Raw genomic sequence first — 21,060 nt, 5'->3', positions numbered from 1 at the left:
AATGCATTTAGCTGAGTCCTGGGAGCATAAGATACACATATGTGGGGAAATGGCAAAATGGGCCCTGCATAGAATTGGGATGATTCCAGGCCTCATCAGGGAGTTTGTTCAATAAAAGTGTTGTATGTGATACTGAACACCTTGCCTGCACATCATCTAATCAAGGATCCATATAAACACTACTCCAGAGCACCGGAATCTCAACCTGAAATGCTAATATGCTTCAAAAACTTATATGATCATTAAAACTTCTGAAATCTCCTGGTCTACAGAACGAGTTCCAGGACAGCCTCCAAAGCCACAGAGAAACCCTGTCTCAAAAAAACCTATATATATATATCTATCTATATACATATATAGATATATAGATATATATACCTTATATATATCTTATCAAAAGCAATGAGAAAAAACATTCTGTGTGGAAGTGCATTTAAGTCAAGGGACATCTGATTCCTACAGGAAATATGACACCTGACGAAAAAAAAGTTCATAATAAAAAGCATTATAACCCAGAATGAAATAACATGGGGAGACCCAGCACATACCAGTAACAGAACTGGGACCACTATGAACTTACAGAACATTCTGAGGAATGCTACATATTAAGTATGATTGAATTATTAAAAGCCAGAAACATTATATGGAGGAAAACACATATACCCAAGAAAAAGAACCAAATAGAATATCTGATACTAGAAAAACAATAGACATTAAAGTGAAAATTAAATGAATATGCTGTCTGTTGACTAGACATAAGAGACACTAAATGTAACCTTCAGATGGACCGGGAACCACAGGCTGTTAAATTAATGTGAAAATCAGAACTGAAAAATGTTGTAGAAAATATAGTGTTTATGTAACAACAATTACTTTAAGAAGAGACTATGAAATTGAAAGAGACCAAAGAGAGGAATATGGGAAGGTTTGGAGATAGGAAAAGGAGAGGGGCAAATAATGTAATTATATTACAATCTCAAAAGATAATTTAAAAATTTAAAAGAACAATATGACAAAATGGTTTCAATACATATAATTACATGTTCAAGAAAATATGAAATGTTCAAGTGAAAATATGACTTCCACTAGAAATTCACTTTTACAAAGCCAAATTAAATAATAAGAGATAGTTGTCTTCTAAGACCACAAAACAATGCTTGTAAATTAAAATGTATAGTTGTAAATTAAATATCAAAAACTAAGAGAAGTGTGAACTCTAGAGTAGATAAAATTGAAGAGCAAATCACAGAACTGGAAAGTGGTCCTGAGGAGTTCCCCTAAAAAGGCATCACAGAAAAACAAAACAGAACATCTATAAAAGTAAAAGTAAAATCTACAAGTTGAAAGAAGTTGATCTTCAACTAACAGAATTCTTAGAAGAAAAGAATACAAAATAAGTCTAAAGTAATACTTGCAGAGGATTTTCCCAAACTAAAAGCATAAGGTATCAGACGAAAAATAAATTCCAGGCAGCCAGTCAGACAAATAAAAGCAAATCCATTCTTGTTCATTATTAGAAGTCTAAGAACAAGATAACAAACGAGGCTTAAAAGCTATCACATTGTCCCAAAGAAACAACACAGGCACAAACATCTCTTTGACAGCAAGAGATGCCAGGAAACAGTAACTTATACTTTCAGAGTGTTTAGGAAAAAATGATCATCTAGCTAATATTTATACCCGGCTAAACTAGCACCCAAGTGACAAGAGAAAGCAAAGACATTTTGAGACAAATGACTGAAATAATCTCCCACTTACCAAAAGTTGATCCATGTTATGTAGCCAGCAGGAATTCACTTTCTGTATACCCTTCCTAGAGAAGTCCTCTCACATATGTACAAGGGTCATGTAAAATTGTGAGCTACAGCTAGAGAGATAGCACTTGGGAGAGTACTTGCTGCTTCTTCCAGAAGACCCTAGTGTGGTTCCCAGCATCCATGTCAGGTGATGTACAACTGCTATTATTCCAGCTCCAGGGGATCTGATGCCATCTTCTGGCTTACCCAGGTCCCTGAACACATGTGGACACACACACACACACACACACAAACACACACACACACGGAAGAGAGAGAAGGGCAAAGGAGGGAAGGAGAAATCTTTTTTAACTGAATTGTAAGAAAAGTGATAAACAGCATGCAATATAACAATTTCCTGAGGTTATCTGTAAGGTTATAAATTGAAATGTTTCTCACATTTTGAATAAAATATTACAGTGCCATGTTTTCCACATCTCTCTCAGAAGGTGTTGAGTGACCTCCTGTGGTCATGCATGTCTGCCAATTGAGCTGCTAATGGCTGACCACACGTGAGGTAATGGGCACATTACCAGGAAACCCACATCCTCAGGGCAATCTTAATTAGGCAGGACCGTGCTTAGAAGTTGGTATATGATTCTCTAGAACTACTAACTACCTGAGGACAAGTTTCAAGTCACAGAAATCCAAGCTAGAAATGCAATGAGACATTTGTACTGAACACACATCAAATGCCCACTGTCTAACGACCACTTCCTGTCCCCCTCCTAGCAGATTCACCTTCACCATCAGGGTTATCTCAGTATATTTGTGTTGTCTGATCATTTCCTAACATCTTCTCATTTCAGAACTGGTATGCAAAAACCCCTCTCGGGAAAAAACGAATCATGTCACTTTCGAACAACGGCAACAAAGAAAAGGAGAAGGATAAAGGAAAAAAGAAAGGGAAACGGGGGAAAAAGAAGAAGTAATTTCTTCCTCAGCAGCCACCCTGAGCATCTTTGAGATGGTGATGGCCCCAGGTCATCGGGGAGAGGCTCACCCCTGCCCACCTGGGGAAGCCCAAGGAGAAACTAAGATGCAAGCGGCCATCCCAGGCACTGCACGCTTGTTCGGCCATCCTTTAGGAGGCTGGATACCAAGTGAGGTGTCCTTTACAGCCAGTTCTACTTGTTGCCGCTGTTCCTTAACTCATGCAAAATCTGTCTATGATTTAAGTTTGCTTTCTACATACCCTGCACTCTCCCCAACTCACACATTGGTCAGTATTAGCACCAAGACTATAACATGTTAGGGAGGTCTCTCCAGTGATGAGAGCTCCATAATTGTATTGTCGGTACACTAGCTGTTTATTAACCCATATGCATTGTATATTTTATTGCACGTATTTTAATACATTAATTATTTGCTGTAGTAATGAATGTCACATAATGAAATAAAGCTGTTGTCCTTGAACTGACTCGGTGATTTGATTGTTGGTGCTAAGCAAGGTCTTCACTGTGGAGTCTGTCACATGCAGATAAGGCTCAGGAAGTGTGGTGGCCCCCTCTGATATTTGGACCACTGCACTGAGATGGCTGGTCCCTAGAGGCCACTTGACCTCTGTAGGCCAAAGACTTGGCAAAAACCACAACATAAAAATGGGTAGGGAATGGAGAGATGGTTAAGAGTGTGTTTTGCCCTTGCAGAAGCCCTAGGTTAGGTTCCCATCACCCACATCACAAAGCTCACAACTGTCTGTAAGCCCAACTCCAGGGAACCCCAACTCCAGGGAACCCCAACTCAGGGACTCCAACACCCACTTGGGCCTCTGAGGGCATCTGTACTCTTATTATATATATATATATATATAATATATATATATATATCTTTTAAGATAAACATAGTAAGTGCAAATAAAATAAAACCCAAATGAGGAAACATAAAGAGATAAATGGAAGCTGGGTGGTAGTGGCGCACGCCTTTAATCCCAGCACTCGGGAGGCAGAGACAGGTGGATCTCTGTGAGTTTGAGACCAGCCTGGTCTACAAGACCTAGTTCCAGGATAGGCTCCAAAGCCACAGAGAAACCCTGTCAAGAAAAACCAGGGGGGTGGGAATAGAAATATTTGAGGATAGATGAGTTAAGGGGTCCAACATAGAATTTAAACTACTAAAATAGCGTTGAGGACTTAGTTACAGCAAGGAGAGATAACCAAGATGGTGTGATTATATTTCAATGCTAAGGATACCTTATCTAACAGTTTGGGGTACAGAGTCTCCATGTCTCCCACTGACAAGCCAGGCCAGATATCCAAGTTCTCTAGGACCCAGAAGCATGGCCCATGGCTCACAGCTCACAGGAAAACTAGTTCTCCAGCCAGTCACACATGTCCCAGCCTGCGTCTGTATGTGGTGGGCAGTACAAACAAGCAGACACAGAGATGCTCGCCGACCCTCGAGCCTTGGGCATGCTCTGTGTCCCAGATAAGTTCTTAGAATAGAAACTTCTGGGCTCAGTTATGGACACATTCTTTGGATTCTGTACTGTGCCCATTGCAAGAGTCGGGGGGCACACAGGAGAGTTCTGCCACTCGGGCTCTGGGGGAGTCTGCCCCACCGGATTCCACAGAGCAGCTGCAGTTGTCAAACTTGATGAGCTTGCCTGAAATCACGCTTAAGGCCCAGCCTGTGCTCTCCCAGGAGACACAAAAGCATCTTGTGAGAAAAGGGGGCACTCTCCAGTGGGGTTCTGCCATGGCCTCAGTTACTCCTGGGCCGTTATGTGGCAATTAGTGCCTATTGAGCATGCTCCTAAGTGAAAGGGCAGTAATTAATGTCATTTCCCCTCATTAAGGGAGCATTCTATGGAATGGTATCTGACCAGAGTGAAATTAGAGTTCCTGGTGGTTCCGCACCCAGCCTGCCCTTGTGAAGTAGAGCTCACAGCACCAGAAACAACTCTTCTCGGGGGTATTCATTTGCTACCATGGGTCCCTCAGCAGTTCTGTTTCCATAGAAGCTCAGTGGCAGCCCATCTGTCTCCTAGAACTTCCCATGGGCTGTCACCCATGGGATGCTCAGGAAGTTGCTGGGTGGTCCAGTGGTCACGAATGTTAATAAAACGCTGTATGGATGAAGGTACAGACAAGCTCTGGACATCCCTGGGAGATGGTCTGAATGGCAAGGTTTACTGCCACTAGCTTCACCCCTCAGGAACCATCAGCTGTCAGAGCCTGATGAGGTGCTGGAGTCAGCTCTCCTGAATCCACTTCTCTGTGTCACCTAGGAAACCCATGGGATGCAGGGATGCAGCCCAGCAGAGTAGATTTTAGTTCTCACAGTGGGCTTTGAGGAGATAAGAGGAACCCAAGGTCTGGAGGAGGTATGGCCTCTCCACCCCACCCTGATTTTGTTGTTGGATGATGGTTTCATTGCCTGAGGCATTTAACTCAGTTCCTGCACTTGGATAAAGGAAGGAAGGAGGGAAGGAAGAGAGAGAGAGAGAGAGAGAGAGAGAGAGAGAGAGAGAGAGAGAGAGAGAGAGAGAACCAAATGGAAACTTCTGTTGTTGGCCAAAGGATTAGGAACTCGACAATTCAAAAGTGACTAGACAGCCAATTTTACTTGTATGAAGCAAGGGACTCTGACTGGCTCAAACACACAATCCCAGCCTTCTCTGTCAGCTCTGTAATACGGAGTATTTTTTTCTTTTTTCTTTCGTTTTTGCTTTTGTTGAGTGTAGGAGATCAAACTCAGAACACATGAGACAAGCTATGTCTACACACATATGCATTTTAATGGTCATGCACTTAGGCCTTGGCATGTAGGAACTGTTGATGGGCAAATGAAGCAAGCTAAGACAAACAGGAAAGCCAGTGACTGCCCAGCACAAGGCAGTTCTGCCTAGCAGTAGCACTACAGTCAGGTCTCCACCTGCATGGGGCCTGGGAACTGTTGTAGTTTTAAAAAGCGTTTGAGAGAAAGACAGAACTTGGAGATTTTTGAGGGGGGGAGAAGGTAAATGAGAAATTGGGGAGGGGAGAGGGGAAACCAGCCTCTGGTGAAAGGAGCATCAGAAGAGAAGGAGGAGAGGAGAGACAGAGAGACTGGCAGAGAAACAGAAAGAGAGGAGAATGGGAGGTGGGCAGGGCCCTTTTAAAAGGGAACATAGTGAATATGCACAGGTGGTGCTCTTAGTGGCTGCAGCTGAGGACGTATCCTGTCAGAACCCCAGGACAGGCCGGTACAGATTCCTGAATACTAACAGGAGCACCCTTCTAGGGGCCAGAGAAACTGAAGAGCAGTCATTCTGTAGCTTTGCAGAACTTGGGGGACCCTCTGCAGATACCCCAGTCCTCCATCTCAAACCTTTCATCTAATCTGTTTCATTAATGGGAGCCTCTTGGGAGATGGAGGCCAGCACACCTCTATCCATCACTCTTAAACACCTGACCTAATCTCTCAAGCCTTGTCCCTCTCCTCTCCTCAAGCCCCAACCTGACTAGACTAGAAAGCAGGCTATGAGGAGGCTCATGGTCCCCTACTCTAGGCCAAGTGGGACAGGGCTGAGTCCAGCTTAAACCAGTACAGCAACACACATACAAACACACCCACACATACAGGGACACATGCAAACAGAAGACCAAACACTTTGCATGCTTGTATGAAGATTACATGTATAATCATGTGTGACATCCATAAACTCACATGCACACATATGAACTATGCCAAATATACACACACAAACCCGGGTACACACATGTACACGGAATGTGCAGACACATGCACACACCACCCACTACAGATGTTCACAGAGCAGCACGTAAGAATAAATATATGCATACACACATTTGACATACACTCACATATGCACAGGTTTGCACACACTCAGCCCCGAGGTCGCCACTTCCTCAGAGGGCTGATGGCTGGTGCCTCTAGCCTGCACAACAGTGGGCCTTCAGGCCACATCTGGGAACTTCAGCAGGGACCAAACCAGCCCAGCAAATGCAAAAGACACTCAGGCAGGTGCTTGGGAGGTGTTGACGGTTTACTCTATGTAAACACCTCTTCCTGCTGCTCCTCCTGGGAATCAGACACCCCAGCTGCAGCAGGAAGGCTGATGCAGGAATCACAGCTCCTAGCTGGACCTCATTCACAAGCTGGGTAGGATGGACCCACAGATACTCCCCAGGAGAGTGGCGTGGATAGAGGCCACATTGTAAGGGCACCTCCACTGAGCATAGGGCCAGAAAAGTCAGGGGCAGATAAAGTCCTGAGATACCAAGTCTGACTGAACAGCTGTAGGCAGAGGTGGAGCTTTGGATGGCCTAGGGCCTTGTGTTGTTCTTCATTCATGAAAGACCTAGGGGGACCCCAGAGAGCTCCTTCAGTCCCTGAGTTCCTGTCACTCTGAGGACAAGAGATCTACAGGGCCTCAGCCATGACAGACTGGGCTATTCAGGAGATGAGTGGTACCACACACACAGAAGACAGACTAGCATGCCGGGGTTTCCATCCTGACGGCCTAAGACACAACACTCAAGAAAGACATGAACAGCTGGAGGGTTGAGTGTCCACTCCCACGGGGTACGTGGTTCTCTGAGCATCCTGTCTTATGTAAGCCTGAACTTTGGTGTCAGAGCCAGAACCCACTCTAGTCCAAGGCCGCCTTTATCCCAGACAGCAGAGATAATGTTTGCCTTTGATCTTTGCTAGCTACCCACACAGCCATCTGGTCCAGGCTGTGCCTGTGCCCCAGGAGGCTGTTGGGGAAGACAGAAGGGCTGCCTCTGTCTCAACCAGGATGCTACGGGCTCCTGACTCAAAACCTATCAGCTTGCTGGTTATGCCCCACCCAGCAACTCTGTTACATAAGCCTGTGTTTTCTCAGTCCTTGCGGCCTCTGGACACAAAGTCTATCTTCTCTCTGTACTCTCCAAGCTGTGCTGGAAGGAGAGAATCAGGAAAGCAAGATTGACAGTGTTCCTGGGATGTATCCAGAGCTAAGACAAGTGAGCCTTCAACACTGGATAAATAGCATACAAATTAATGGATGTAACTCTACTGTTACCAATGAACTCCCAAAGCTTCATACAATCCACACTTCTCTGCCATTTAAGCTGTGGATGCATTCAGAGGCCTGAACCCAGAACTTCCTAAGCTCACCCTGGACATCACATCCTGCGCGTAGATGAGCAAGATGAGGAAGGCTTTCTGAGACAGCCCCACAGTGGTGTGCGTTTGTCTGCATCTTTCTCAACACAGGCATAGCTACACCCAAGTGCAAAAGAAGATGAGAGACTGGCTGCCTGGGTGCCCAGCCTCCACCACAGGCCCAAATATGAAGATATATTGGTAGCTTTTAGGCTGTGGAATCAAGTGTCCAATTCAAGTAAATTCAGTATTTCCAAGCAAAGACACTAAAGATGGATGGTTACATGATAGGGTGGATACATGGAGAATGGATGGATAGATAGATAGATAGATAGATAGATAGATAGATAGATTAATGAGAGATGATAGATCTTTAACAATCCAATTATTATCATTCCCTCATCTGCCAGAAATGCATTTGTTCCTTTGAAAGAGAAACTTTCCCACAATCTTTTACCAAAATGCAAATACCTTAGGGTGGGTAGCCACTCTTGGGTTTAGTGAATGGTGACAGGTACAGAAAAGGACTCCCCATGAACCAGATGGACCAACTCCTTCCTACACACACTACCCCTTCCTGAGATGACAGCCCAGACGGGTCACACCCGGTTTTGAACTTCACAGAGATGTGAGCGCATGCCCTCCTCCGCCGAGTTTCACAGAGATGTGAGCGCATGCCCTCCTCCGCCGAGTTTCACAGAGATGTGAGCGCATGCCCTCCTCCGCCGAGTTTCTTCTCATCTACACTGCAACTGAGCCTCTTCAGGTTTCCTTACACAGCAGTGTTTATTCACTGCCGTCATGGAACAGGATTGCTGTGTAGACACTGCAATTAGAGTTTTTATTTCACAGTTAAGGAGACTCTGCCTTTGCCCTTAAGTTGGGGGCTCTGTGCGTGGTGTTGCTGTGGATGCTTGTGTACCTCTCTTTGGATGCATGCGTATGTAGCTGGAAGTTTCTCTCCTACCCGCCAGTTCCCGAAGAACCACTCTGAGGTTTAATACCAATTACTAACTGTTTGGCCTATTAGCTCAGGCATATTACTAACCATCTCTCACATTTAAATTAACCCATTTCTATTAATCTATGTATGGCCACATGACCGTAGCTTACAGGTAACGGCATCTTGCTCGTCTGGCAGCTACATGGTGAATCTTTGACTCTGCCTTCCTTCTGTCCCTGTCTCTGTTTGGATTTTCCACCTAGCTATATTCTGCTTGGCTATTGGCCAAATCAGGTTCTTTATTAACCAATGGTAATAAAACATATTCACAGCATACAGAGGTGCATCCCACATCATGCTTCCATTGCTTTGTAGGAGACACCTGGGAGGGCTACTGCTCTCCTGAAGAAGCATCCTCCAAGGTGGCTGGCAATACTGGGGCTTATTGCCATGGTTATGCATTTTCCCCATCAGCACTGACAGACTCTCCGTACTCTATATCATCCCTACACTTAGCATAACCAGCTGTTTTCATAGCCCCTGCCCTGGAATGGGAGCCTGTATCACAGGGGAGTTTGGATTTCCTTCCGCTGGTGACTACTGGGGTGACACAGCTCTCCCTAGGCTGATATTCATCTGCTACAGTCTGTGTAATGTGCTGGGAAGCTGGCTGGTCCCTTGCTCACTGGGTCACCTCTTTCTTCCAACTTTTCTTGGAGTTTGTAGTATCCCGGGGAAAACTTTTGCAGGTACATGACCCATGAATACAGTCTCTTATTCTTTACTTTCCTCCCAACTGTCAAAGTGGTCTTCTGACAAACACAAGTTCTTTTGTTGTTGTTGTTGTTTGTTTTGTTTTTGAGACAGAGTTTCTCAGTGTTACTCTGGCTGTCCTGGGACTAGCACTGTAAACCAGGCTGGCCTGGAACTCACAGAGATCTGCCTGCCTCTGTCTCTGCCTCCTGAGTGCCAGGATCAAAGACATGCAGACCACCTGGCAGAACACAAGTTTTTTAAGTTAATGTCACTTTGCTGATCAGTTTTCCCATGTGGATACAGTGTTTGCTGTGTTCTGTGAGTGGACTCTTCAGCTGCTTCAAGTTATGGGACTCTTCTTGCTCTTACTAGAAGTCTAATGATCTTACCTAGCAGATTCATGTCTACCAGTTCACCTAGAATTGACTTTTGCTGATGACTTAAGTTTTATTTATTTTTTACCTGTATGAAGATACAACTGACCCAATGGTCCAGGACCATTTATTTAAAAAGATGCCTTTGCCTCAACCTCTGCAGAATTCTCTGTGTTGTCAATACAAGTATTCAAAAACAACAATGAAAAACTAAAATAAGTGTTCATAGACGCCCCACGTCAACAAACTTCCTAAGAGTCTCATTCTGCCAATGCCGCCCTCTGTCACTGAAGCTTACAGATTCTTTGTGTCCTACCTAACTTGTTTCTCTCCAATGTGTCGTAGGTAGCTTTGACCATTTGCATTTCTTAACAAACTTAGAGTCGATTTGTCTAGTTCTACCAAAACACCTGATAGTTAATGTGCATCGTATCAAATCTACATATTACTTTGAGGAGATCCGACATCTTTGCTTTATTAAATTTTCCAGCCCATGAAAGCTGTGTTTCCCAGTATGAAGCCTAGACTTTTAAATTTCCCATGATGCTGTGTTCTTCATGGAAATCTCACACACATTAATTAACTTGTAGTGCACAAAGCAACATGTTCACTGCGACATTTTCTTCATGTGTGTCATTGAGCTTTCCTCATTGACCCCCACTTTCTCCTCTCCTGGGCCCCTCCTCATGGCCCCCCATCTCCATAAAAATATCCCTGGGTTGTGTATATGAAAGAAAGTATGTGGAATTTGTCTTTCTGAGTCTGGTTTGTTTTAACATGAGTATTTCCGCTTCCATCCATTTTCCTGCAAATGATAAAATTTTATCCTTTTATGCCTTAATAAAATTCCAATGTGTATACACACCACAGTCTCTTTATCCCTCCATCTGCTGATGGACGGCTCTGCTGATTTCATATCTGAGCATTATGAACTGCACTGAAATGAACGTGGAGTTACCAGTGTCTCTGCAGATCTTACACAACCTTCCTAATATGTTCTTTTAGGTATATATCTTTACATTATTTTTGAGACTTTAATACCAATTCATTACTGATATATAACTAAGACTGAGTTTTTATATTAATTTTATATCCAGAAATGTGTTAACTTGGAATCAAATTGTAAGTATTACCTGCAATTCTCTATGTTCATGATGATAGCCTCTTTGAATAATAAGTTTGATCTATTTGCCACTATCATTGTTTTTATTACTTTTTCTTGCTTCATTGCACTGGGCTGGTCCTTTCATTACTATGTTGAATGGAAGTAACAACAGACAATATTAATCTCAAACGTCCACTGGAAGAACATTCAGTATATTGCTTTTCAGAACAAAAGTCCATGTAAGTTTTATGAAAATATATTTTATCACATTAGAACCTATTTGGGGGCTAAGGAGATGCTGCAACAGGTAAGGTGCTCACCATCCAAGCCTGGGGACCTGAGTTTGTATCTCCAAAGCCCGTGTAAATGCCAAGTGAGCAAAACAGCCTATATCGTGTCCTAGCACTCAGAAGGTGAGGACAAGGATCCTTCCCACCTACCCACCCACCTTGCCCCCACCACACACACACACAGAGAGAGAGAGAGAGAGAGAGAGAGAGAGAGAGAGACAGAGAGACAGAGAGACAGAGAGAGAGAGAGAGCAAGCCACCCTGCTGCTAGACTGGCTATGTCATCCAGCTCTGGGTTCAACTGAGCAACCCTGCTTCAATGAATGATGTCGACTGATCAAGGAAGACTCCCTACATCAGTGCAGGCCTCCACAGCCCACCCACACATATGTATGTGTTCCATCACACACATGTCCACATACATGATTGTACATACATGCACACATACATACATGCACACATAGTGAAGCATTAATTACAAAACTTGGCATGCTAAGACTTTTTGGCCATGTGTGAATATAAATGCTCATTGAGTACTTTTCTCTATCTATTGAGATGATCACCTTTCTCTTTCATTTAGTTGTCACATTGGATTTAACTAAATGATTTTAACTGAATTTTCAATGAAGTAATTATTTATTCACATTCTTATAAGAAATAACACAGAGAGATCTCTTGTATACTTTGACTATCCTCCAATAGGGCACCTTGTATAATTATGTCATTAAAACATATTAATTTTATTCAGACTTTCCCAGTATAATTTTACACATATTTGTGTCAAGTTTTATGTAAGTTTGCCATATGTGTATGTTTGGGTATCTTTTACTATTGTCAAAACACAGAGCATTTCTAGTACCAGAAGATCCATTAAGACATTGCCCTGCTATAACCAAGTCTTCCTTTAGCCACGGTAACCACAGATCTATCCTCTGTTTCCAAAATGCTATATATGCAGGGATTATAAAGTTGGACAGAATCTTTACAAATGGCTTTCTTTGTTGTTGTTTTGTTTTCAAGACAGGGTTTCTCTGTGTAGTCCTCACCATCCTGGTACTCACTCTGTAGACCAGGCTGGCCTTGAACTCAGAGAGATCCACTGCCTCTGCCTCCTTAGTGCTGGGATAAAGACATGCGCCACCATTGCCCAGCTGCAAATAGCTTTCCTTACTCAATGTGATTCTGTGGGAAACTCCCAGCTTATTTGTGTACCAGTGACCCAGGGTGTTTTTTTTTTTCATCACACACTTTGAATATAACACAATTTATTCACCCTTTTCTCTAACAAAGATATGTGATGGTGTTCAGGCTTTTTTGTTTTTTTTGTTTTTGTTTTTGTTTTTACCCATTTCAGATAAAGTTGTTACAAACATTCATGTATGGGGTTTAGGGTGAACTTATTCTCCCAAGAAATTCTGAGACAAATACCCAAGTATGATATTTTTTAAAATGTCTGGATTGACAAAAACTACATTTCCACGGCAGTATATGGGTGACTTGGTTTCTCCATATTATCTTCAAGATTTGCTACTGTTACCATAATTGTATAATAACTGATTGACTATTAAGCATTTGACCAGCCTTGCATTCTCAAGTCCAAGGTTGTATTTGTGATCTGCCTTCTGTTCTGCACATCCTCATATCCAATTTGGTAATATGTTTGCTTCGAGTATTCTATATGTTCTTGCATGAAAGCATTGTGTAACTTGCTTCTCATACAAAACTCTTACTAGACTTTCATATCAAAAAGAATCAGTAACAAAATATTCTTTCTTCTATGCTTTGAAGGATTTGTACAAAAACATCACTATGGTACTTTTAACATTTTGGTAGCATTCCCAGGTAAATACGTCTGGAATTTTCTTTGGAGAAAGGATTCTAATTTTCAGAGTTCATTTATTCATGTGTGATAAGACGTCGGATTTTCTATTTCTTCTAGTGTCAGTTTTGGAAAGTTGCGTTTTTAACAAATCTGTCTATTTCATCTAGCCTTTAACATTTTCAGCATAAAGCAGTCACAGTATTCTTTTCTTGTTTTTAACATTTGTAAGAGTCAAACAACCCTGATGTTAATGTCTGTGACCTCACACTGCACTCATCCCTGGCATTGGCTACTTCTGCCTTCTCCCTCACTGGCTTCGTAGGGTCTTTATCTTTTTAAAATATAAAGACCGAAATTTCAAAGGGTCAATTTTTGGACTCAATGACTGTATCTACTGTAGTCTATTTTTATTGATTTCTGGTACTTTTCATTTCTTTCCTTCTCCTTTTCTGACTTAATTCAGTCTCTCTACTTTTCTCAGAACAAAGAAAACTCTTTGAATGTTCAACCTTTCTTCTTTTCAATATATTAAGATAATAATATAAGTTTTCCTCTGAAAAGCTGTCACTTAAGAGTTACCAAGATTAAACTAAAAACGGTTGTATGAAAAATGTTCACTGTAATGCACTTCATGGTTTACATGTGTGAATAGGATCAGAAGGCTGTGTACTAAGATCAGTCATCATCGCCAGGTGTTGGTGGCACACGCCTTTAATCCCAGCACTTGGGAGGCAGAGGCAGGCAGATCTCAGTGAGTTCGAGGCCAGCCTGGTCTCCAGAGCGAGTGCCAGGATAGGCTCCATAGCTACACAGAGAAACCCTGTCTCAAAAAACCAAAAAAAAAAAAAAAAAAAATCAGTCGTCATCTCTATATAGTGGGCTTACAGAAATGCCTAATTCTTTGTCACTTTTATTAATTTTTGACAGGCCCTTTCTATTTAGCTTATGCTATATTTGCAATTATAATTAAATGCCTATGATTTATGACATCAAGTATTTCTCTTAAGAAATGAGAAAACATGGAGAAATGGCGACTGGGGCCACCACAATGCCGTGTGTGGAGCTTGGACAAGGATAGAAACAGTTCTTCAGTGTCATCAATTTAGCTTCAGGAAGAAGCATTTGTAGTGTCTTGGCCCTATAATCTACTTTAATTTTAATTTTTTTTCTAGCATCTTCTCTCAGCATAGACCAGGGAAACACGTCTACAATCTTTTAGAGTGTTTTTAAATGGATAGTCTATCAAATCATGGAAAATTTTAAGTTTTAATAAATCACTTGATAGTGAAAATATGGTGAATATATGTTTACTAACTAATAGCTAAGGAAGTAAAGGGACAGGATGACCTCAGCACATCTGTAGAATAGAAACACTTGAGGACAAGGAACAGAGGGACAAAAGGTTACAAGCTCAGTCTCCTGGACATGCCATCTGCCTCCATTCCTAACTGCTGCCCTCGGGGCCTGGAATAAACCTAGATCACATGCCCATGTGTCTGTGACACCCATAGCCAACCACGAGCTCACCATAAAGACCAGGGGTTAATACAGCTTCACACACTGCTCTACTCAGTCACCAAATCCATAGTCCAGCTGTCCTGACATGTCCCTTTTACTCTCTGCCCTATCTTGTCCTGGAGCCCACTGTCTGCTTATCTGTGGCTACCCTCTAGGGCCACAGTGGCTGTCAGACTTTGGGATCTTAGGAGAGGGGGCACACAGGGTGAGTGAGGGTGGAGTCAGATCTGGGGGTGTAGAGTAGATGCAGGAAAACAGACAGCAGCCTCAAGAGCCTGGTGTAAGTACACGCTCTCCCTGGCCATGAGATCAGAAAGGAGGCCACTGTGAACAATAGATGGGAAGCAGGACTCACTCTGAAGTCCTGAGAGGAAGAGGCTACCCTCCAACTCCAGGCAGACAACCACACTCACAGGCCATCTACACAACACCCAGCCACTTTGGACACTTTCATTTGAGGATGTGGTGCCCTAGCTGTCACTTACATAGCCATGGACCAGTGAGCTGTGGCGTTTACCTCCTCCTGGACATGTTCCAAGGGTCACAGGCTCTGAGGAGTGAGGCCTCCCACCTTAGGGTAGTTAGGCAAGGCTAGGCCCAAGCTGAATCCAGGCTGCTCCAAGACATCTCCACTGTATACACTGGTGGCTATGAGGATGGCCAGCACCCTTCAAGGCCCACTGTCCCCACCAGTAAGGCTGGCAATGATTCACACAACCAAGATAGAGACAACGCCCGCCCTCCAGGGGGAAATTAATTGATTCTGCCTCCACAACTTTCCCAATCTGCTAGCGTTCTGCTACTGATGGGGACACTACCTTTCTCTAAAATGGTTAGCCCCAGACTTCAAAGCCTTCTGGAAAGTACTTTTAATTACATTCTCCCCAACAAGACATCCGAAATCGCCTCACCTCGCCTTTGTGTGGGTATTTATCCTAAGCACAATGCCCACGTCCTGTGCCATCAGTGTTTCCTCTCTCATCGTTGGAAATGCGAGTACTTTGGAACTGACTGGAGCAAATTATAATGCACCCAACCAAGGCCTTTTGTCACAAAGCCCTTCACCAGCGCTGCCCGCCTGGCCCTGTGAAAGCTGTGGGACCCACTGGAGTTCATTTGAGAATACTCTACCCCAAGTTGGTCTTGCAAATTATTTCTGCCCTATGCAGAGTCTTTTTACTCATAGCATCAAGGGGCTTTGAATCACGCATAATACATACTCGTTCATACACAGGGGGAAGGATTATTGCGCAACCAGGATTAAATAGCGCTGGTGGTAATGAGCTGATGAAAAACCGAATCATCGCGAATCCATGTTTGCCCCTGTGGCGAGGTGGCGTGAATACGGGTGGGGAGAAACTTCAGGGCTGCCAGGGCTCAGGTTGTTTGTTCCTATGGAGATTAGTCTGGGCCATCCTCCACAGGATCAATACATGGGCTGGGACGGTTGTGGCTGTAGGGAAGGCAACTCTGCCTTTTCTTCAAGGCTCAGGAAAGTGAGGAAGGAGAGGTCATTCCGAAGTCAACCAACGGTAAGATGGCAGCTCGGAAGGCTAAGGTCTCTGCTGCCACTTGAAGACCTGACTTCCTCAACTTGGCAGTGAGTTTGATGCTAGCAAGGCTAGCCCAACTGTGGGTTCTGTGGGGATGAGGGGCCCAGCCTCTCCCTGACCAACTGATCAAATGGAAGACAGGCATCAGGATATGGGAAAGACCAGAGTGCCTATTGCACCTGCAGAGAGTGGCAGCCAGTCTCCCTTTCAGTGGCCAAGGACACAGCACTGTCTCCATGCTGAGAAGACAGACACAGCCAGTTGCTCAGCTCATGGTCCCCATCCCTACAGGTGTGAAAACATCCCTCACATCTCTAGGAGCATGGGGAGAGCTTGAGGACCACTGGTCACCTGCCCAGTTCTCCCTCAAAGGGTTACCCACGCAACTTCTGCTTCATCGATCCCTAAAGGGAACATGTATGTACAAGTTCCCCTCACCATCGCCCCCAGATCATTTCCATGCTGTCGGGGACCCTATCATGATGCAAATCTTCTACTCTAAATGTAAAATGGTGGTCACTATGGATAAGAACATACAGTTATCATCTCGGACAATTATGTTAGGACCCTACACACATCCTAAAGGTCCCCATTGACCTTGGAGAAAAGCTGAGACCTCTTGAATAGGACGGTTCAAAACCTCTCTCATTATCCGTTCTCCCTGGGATAGAGAATGGCTGGGTCATAACAGGTGTCAAAAGTCGGGGGCGGGAGGGGGCGCACATGACTGCACTGGGGCCATTTAGAGCTGCTTGGAGGTTAGAAACACAGGCTGCTTTCTCCCAAAGTATTCTATTGTTGTTAAGTAAATAAGTCTTTCTGGGTCTCCCTGAACTTCCCTCAGGAACAAAGGCCCAAATGCTCTGGAACTCTGAGAGTTGGGACAGGATTCTTGTCATATTGCCACCTCCCCACAGCTCTTGGGACAGCTGTATTGCAATAAAACAGCTTCCAGCTGGCCCAGCAGACTCTATCTCTGAGAGGAACCCCTCAGAATGCAGAGAGGACTCAGCTAGGGAGTGAGAAGTGCACTGTGTAGAACAGATGCCTGGTACATGGAGAGAATTCACAGTAGATGGAGTGTGAGGACAGAGCCCTGTGTCATCCATGTCAGCTGAAAAGAGACAAGTGATGGTAGAACACACACACACACACACACACACACACACACACACACACACACACTTTCTGTTCTTAGATCACTGTTTGCACTGACTTGTGATAAATAACCCAAGAGCAGAGGGAGAGCCTATGTACCCTTCCCCAGCTTTCCCTGAGGCGATGCCTTGCAAAAGCACACAGGAGCTAGAGACATGATTCTAAGAACACATGTGGTTCTTGCTAAGGATGTGAGTTCGGTTCGCAGTGCCCATGTCAGACATCTAGCAACTGCCTATAATTCCAGCTGCAGGGTATCCAGAGATACCTGCAAACATATGAGCACATACACACAACTAAAATTAAATATTTAAAAAAAAACCCACAGTGCAACATCACACTGACAAAAACACAGGACTCTCATTCAGGTTACCTGTTTTACTTGCATTCGTGTGTACAGCTGCATGTGTGTCCTGCACAGTCTTAACACATACGGGTGTCTGGGTCTACAAACTTGCAGGCTTCATTTCCAGCCCAATGATCCCCCATCCTTTCTTCTGTCCGGCTCCATCCTCAGCCCTGCCAATTACTGGCTGGCCACCAGTCACCCCTTAGGTCCTCCTAGAAGCTGACTTGTTTTTTTGTTTTTTTTTTAAATACTTATTTATTTATTATGTATACAGTGTTCTGCCTGCCTGCAGGCTAGAAGAGGGTGCCAGATCTCATTACAGATGGTTGTGAGCCACCATGTGGTTGCTGGGAATTGAACTCAGGACTTCTGGAAGCACAGTCAGTGCTTTTAACCCCTGAGCCATCTCTCCAGCCCAAGCTGACTTGTTTTGATTCCCTGGACCTGCAGGGAGAAGTGGAGTCCTATGGTACAAACGGCCATCAGCAAGGATGTGTCCAGCCAAACTGGACACAGGAGGCAAAGGCTCAGTGTGCCCAGCCAGCCTGGCTCACCCAGCAATACTGTGGGCAGTCAGGGACATGCCTCTCCATTCCTCCCATGCTTTGATGCTCTACCTTGGGAGAGTCTCACACCCAAACTGGACATACTTCATGAGCCTCTGAGCTAATAGATGCTACAAATAAGCTAGCCCAAGATGCTACTGACACAGGGTGGAAACTGAGGCAGGGGCATATCACCTGATCTGACTGTGCATCCAACCTTATTTAGCTTTGGTGATCCATCCATCAGATCATGCATTCTGCTTCAGGGAGGGAGAAGCCTCGCCTCCTCTCCACTCCTTTTGTCTCCCCTCCTTGCTCCCAAGAGCTAATCACAGGAACACAGGGCTTTGGTATATGATCCATAAATACACACTCTGCCCTAACACCATCACTCAAGAGGTTACAGGGTCCAGCCAGTGGAAGTCCTCACCACAAGTCAGAGCTGTCAAGATCTCTGGTGTCCACAGAAGTGTCATGTTCCTCCCACTTTACAGACAAGACAACTGAGGGACAGAAAAGCCAGTCTATATATGGCTGGTGGGATAATGAACCCAGCTACAGCTACAATGGCTGTGTTGATTACACTTACACTCCAGGTCCCACCTCTATAGCCAAACCCACTTCTCCTTCACAGAGTGGGTATAGAGCACTCTTTGCTCACCACTTGCTGGGGCTACCCTCCCTAAGCCTTAGTTAGCATTCTCTTCCAAGCCTGGATTTGTGAGCACAGGCCAGACAGCCTTTGGCAAAGTGGCGAGGGAATTGCTGCCCACTGCTGGCTGATTGGTACAGTGCCTCCAGCCACTTCTCAGATCCCAGGGTAGAGAGAGCAATGCCAGCCTCTAGCTCATTCTAATAGACCAGTGAAGGCTATTTCTGGAGTAAAACAGCCCCTCCATTCATAGACAGTGAGTAGCCCATGGACAATGGGTGGAGCTGTTGATGTCTCTCCCTCAGGCTTCCTAAGGAAGCCTCCCCAGCTTGCCTGGTGTAGCCAGTGGTAGTTAAAAGCTTGGCTATGAACTCTCCCCTTACCCCAAGGGAGTTTCCCTCCTATGATTCCTTGCAGGGTGAGATCTGAGGCCTGTCAGAAATGGAGCTGGACAGACAATAATCCACAATTTACCCAGGGTGACACTATACTGGTCTGAAATGTGATCAGTCCCTGGGCAAGATGAAGTTGTTCTTGGATGACCAGCCTGCCTCTCTGTTCACACTCAGGAAGGTATCCCAGGCCCCACTATGACCTGGCAGGTGAGAGTAGCGACATAAGCTCTGAGAGATAGAATACTATCTCCCTTGTTTCTGCACAAGCTACACTCAGGTTTTGTTAACTAACTGCTAAAGTGTTCACCCATTGTCTGCCAGGTCTACAGCCAACTGGCTTCCTCACACAACTACAGAAACACTGCCTCAAGAATAGACAACAGCATTGACTTGGAGCTGGTGAGGCCCCCCACCCCGCCCCGAGCCAACCCCAGAGTTGATCCTTATTTACAACAGTGTGTCCAAGACCAAATACATTTGTCAAAACCCTAACTACTCACTAAAAATGAGGGAATTCAGAGCTGGGGAGTTGGCTCAGCAGTTAAGGGTGTACACTGTTCTTAAAGAGGGCTTTGAGCCCCGTTCCCAACATCCAGCTGTTGGACAGCTCACATACACCTATCTGTAACTCAGTTCTTGGAATCTGATACCCTCTTCTGGCCTCTACCTACACACACACACACACACACAGAGAGAGAGAGAGAGAGAGAGAGAGAGAGAGGGGGGGAGAGAGAGAGAGAGAGAGAGAGAGAGAGAGAGAGAGAGAGAGAGAGAGAAATAAAATAAAAACAAAGTGGGGGAATTCAACTGTATTCGAATACTGCCTGGGGGCTTTTAGGATTTTCTTGGGGCCTTCTTCTATCTAAGAACAAGGTCCCCTTTACGGGAGGCTCACTGTTGGCCGTCTATGATATATCATCCTGGGGAAACCCAGATTAATACCACCATTTACAACCTATCTGTATCTCATGGCAGCCTTTCCTAGGCTGGTGCACACTGGTGAGCCTCCAGCTGGAGAGTGCTCAAAAGACTCCCAGGCTACCAGAGCAGGGGACAACCCCTCTGCCCAGCACTCACCACCAGTATCACCTCCACTTCCTCACTTTGTCCCAGGTTGTGGTACTAAAATGGGTGACTTCCAAGGCCAAATATTTTGTCAAAACTCAGAGCATACAATTGAAGTGAGGGGACGTGACTGTGCCCCTGTTTTTCTGCTGTGGTCCCCCCTCACCTTCTTTTCCTAGCTGCCTGATTCTGGTCCTCTAGGCTATTCTGACTCCCTGGATAACAGTATCCCAGATGAAAGGTCCCAAATATCATCTAAATGCTAATCATTCCAAATGCCTGTCCTCCGCTGTCTTTTCTGTAACTAAATCGCCAGGTGTCTTTCCAACTGCCTACTCAAGCCCTCCTTAGACACAGAATGGGCCACTCACGCTTCCAAAAGTCCATACCAAACTCCACAAAGCTCTACTTGAAGCTTTCCCCAGCTTTGACTGTGAAAACCCCAGGCTCCCACTACTCCTCCAATTGCCCCCTCATTCATGCCCATCCATCAAGGTTCTTGCCCCTGCAGTCTGCCCTGACTTCATCTCAGGAAGTAAGGAGGGTAAGCTGCCCTCTGCTTCAAACCCATCTCCTCTAGAAGAGCCAGTGCCTTGAAGCCCCTCCATGACGTAGACCCCATTTGCTGGGCCTTACTCTGGAC

General features: G+C 44.7%; 1 protein-coding gene across 2 annotated transcripts in view; it reads left to right on the top strand.

Annotated features, from left to right (window-relative positions):
- Positions 1–2,728, top strand: part of Iqca1 (IQ motif containing with AAA domain 1) — a 112,166-nt gene extending 109,438 nt beyond the window's left edge. For both annotated transcript variants that reach the window (XM_035439268.1, XM_035439267.1), the window contains exon 19: positions 2,606–2,728. In XM_035439268.1, coding sequence (XP_035295159.1) covers positions 2,606–2,728 — 123 coding nt within the window. The remainder of the gene's footprint in view (positions 1–2,605) is intronic.
- The last annotated feature ends 18,332 nt before the right edge of the window (positions 2,729–21,060 follow it).

Source organism: Cricetulus griseus, chromosome 2 (assembly GCF_003668045.3).
Source record: "Cricetulus griseus strain 17A/GY chromosome 2, alternate assembly CriGri-PICRH-1.0, whole genome shotgun sequence".
NCBI classification, from domain to species: Eukaryota; Metazoa; Chordata; class Mammalia; order Rodentia; family Cricetidae; genus Cricetulus; species Cricetulus griseus.
This window is presented reverse-complemented; position numbering and strand designations above follow the sequence as displayed.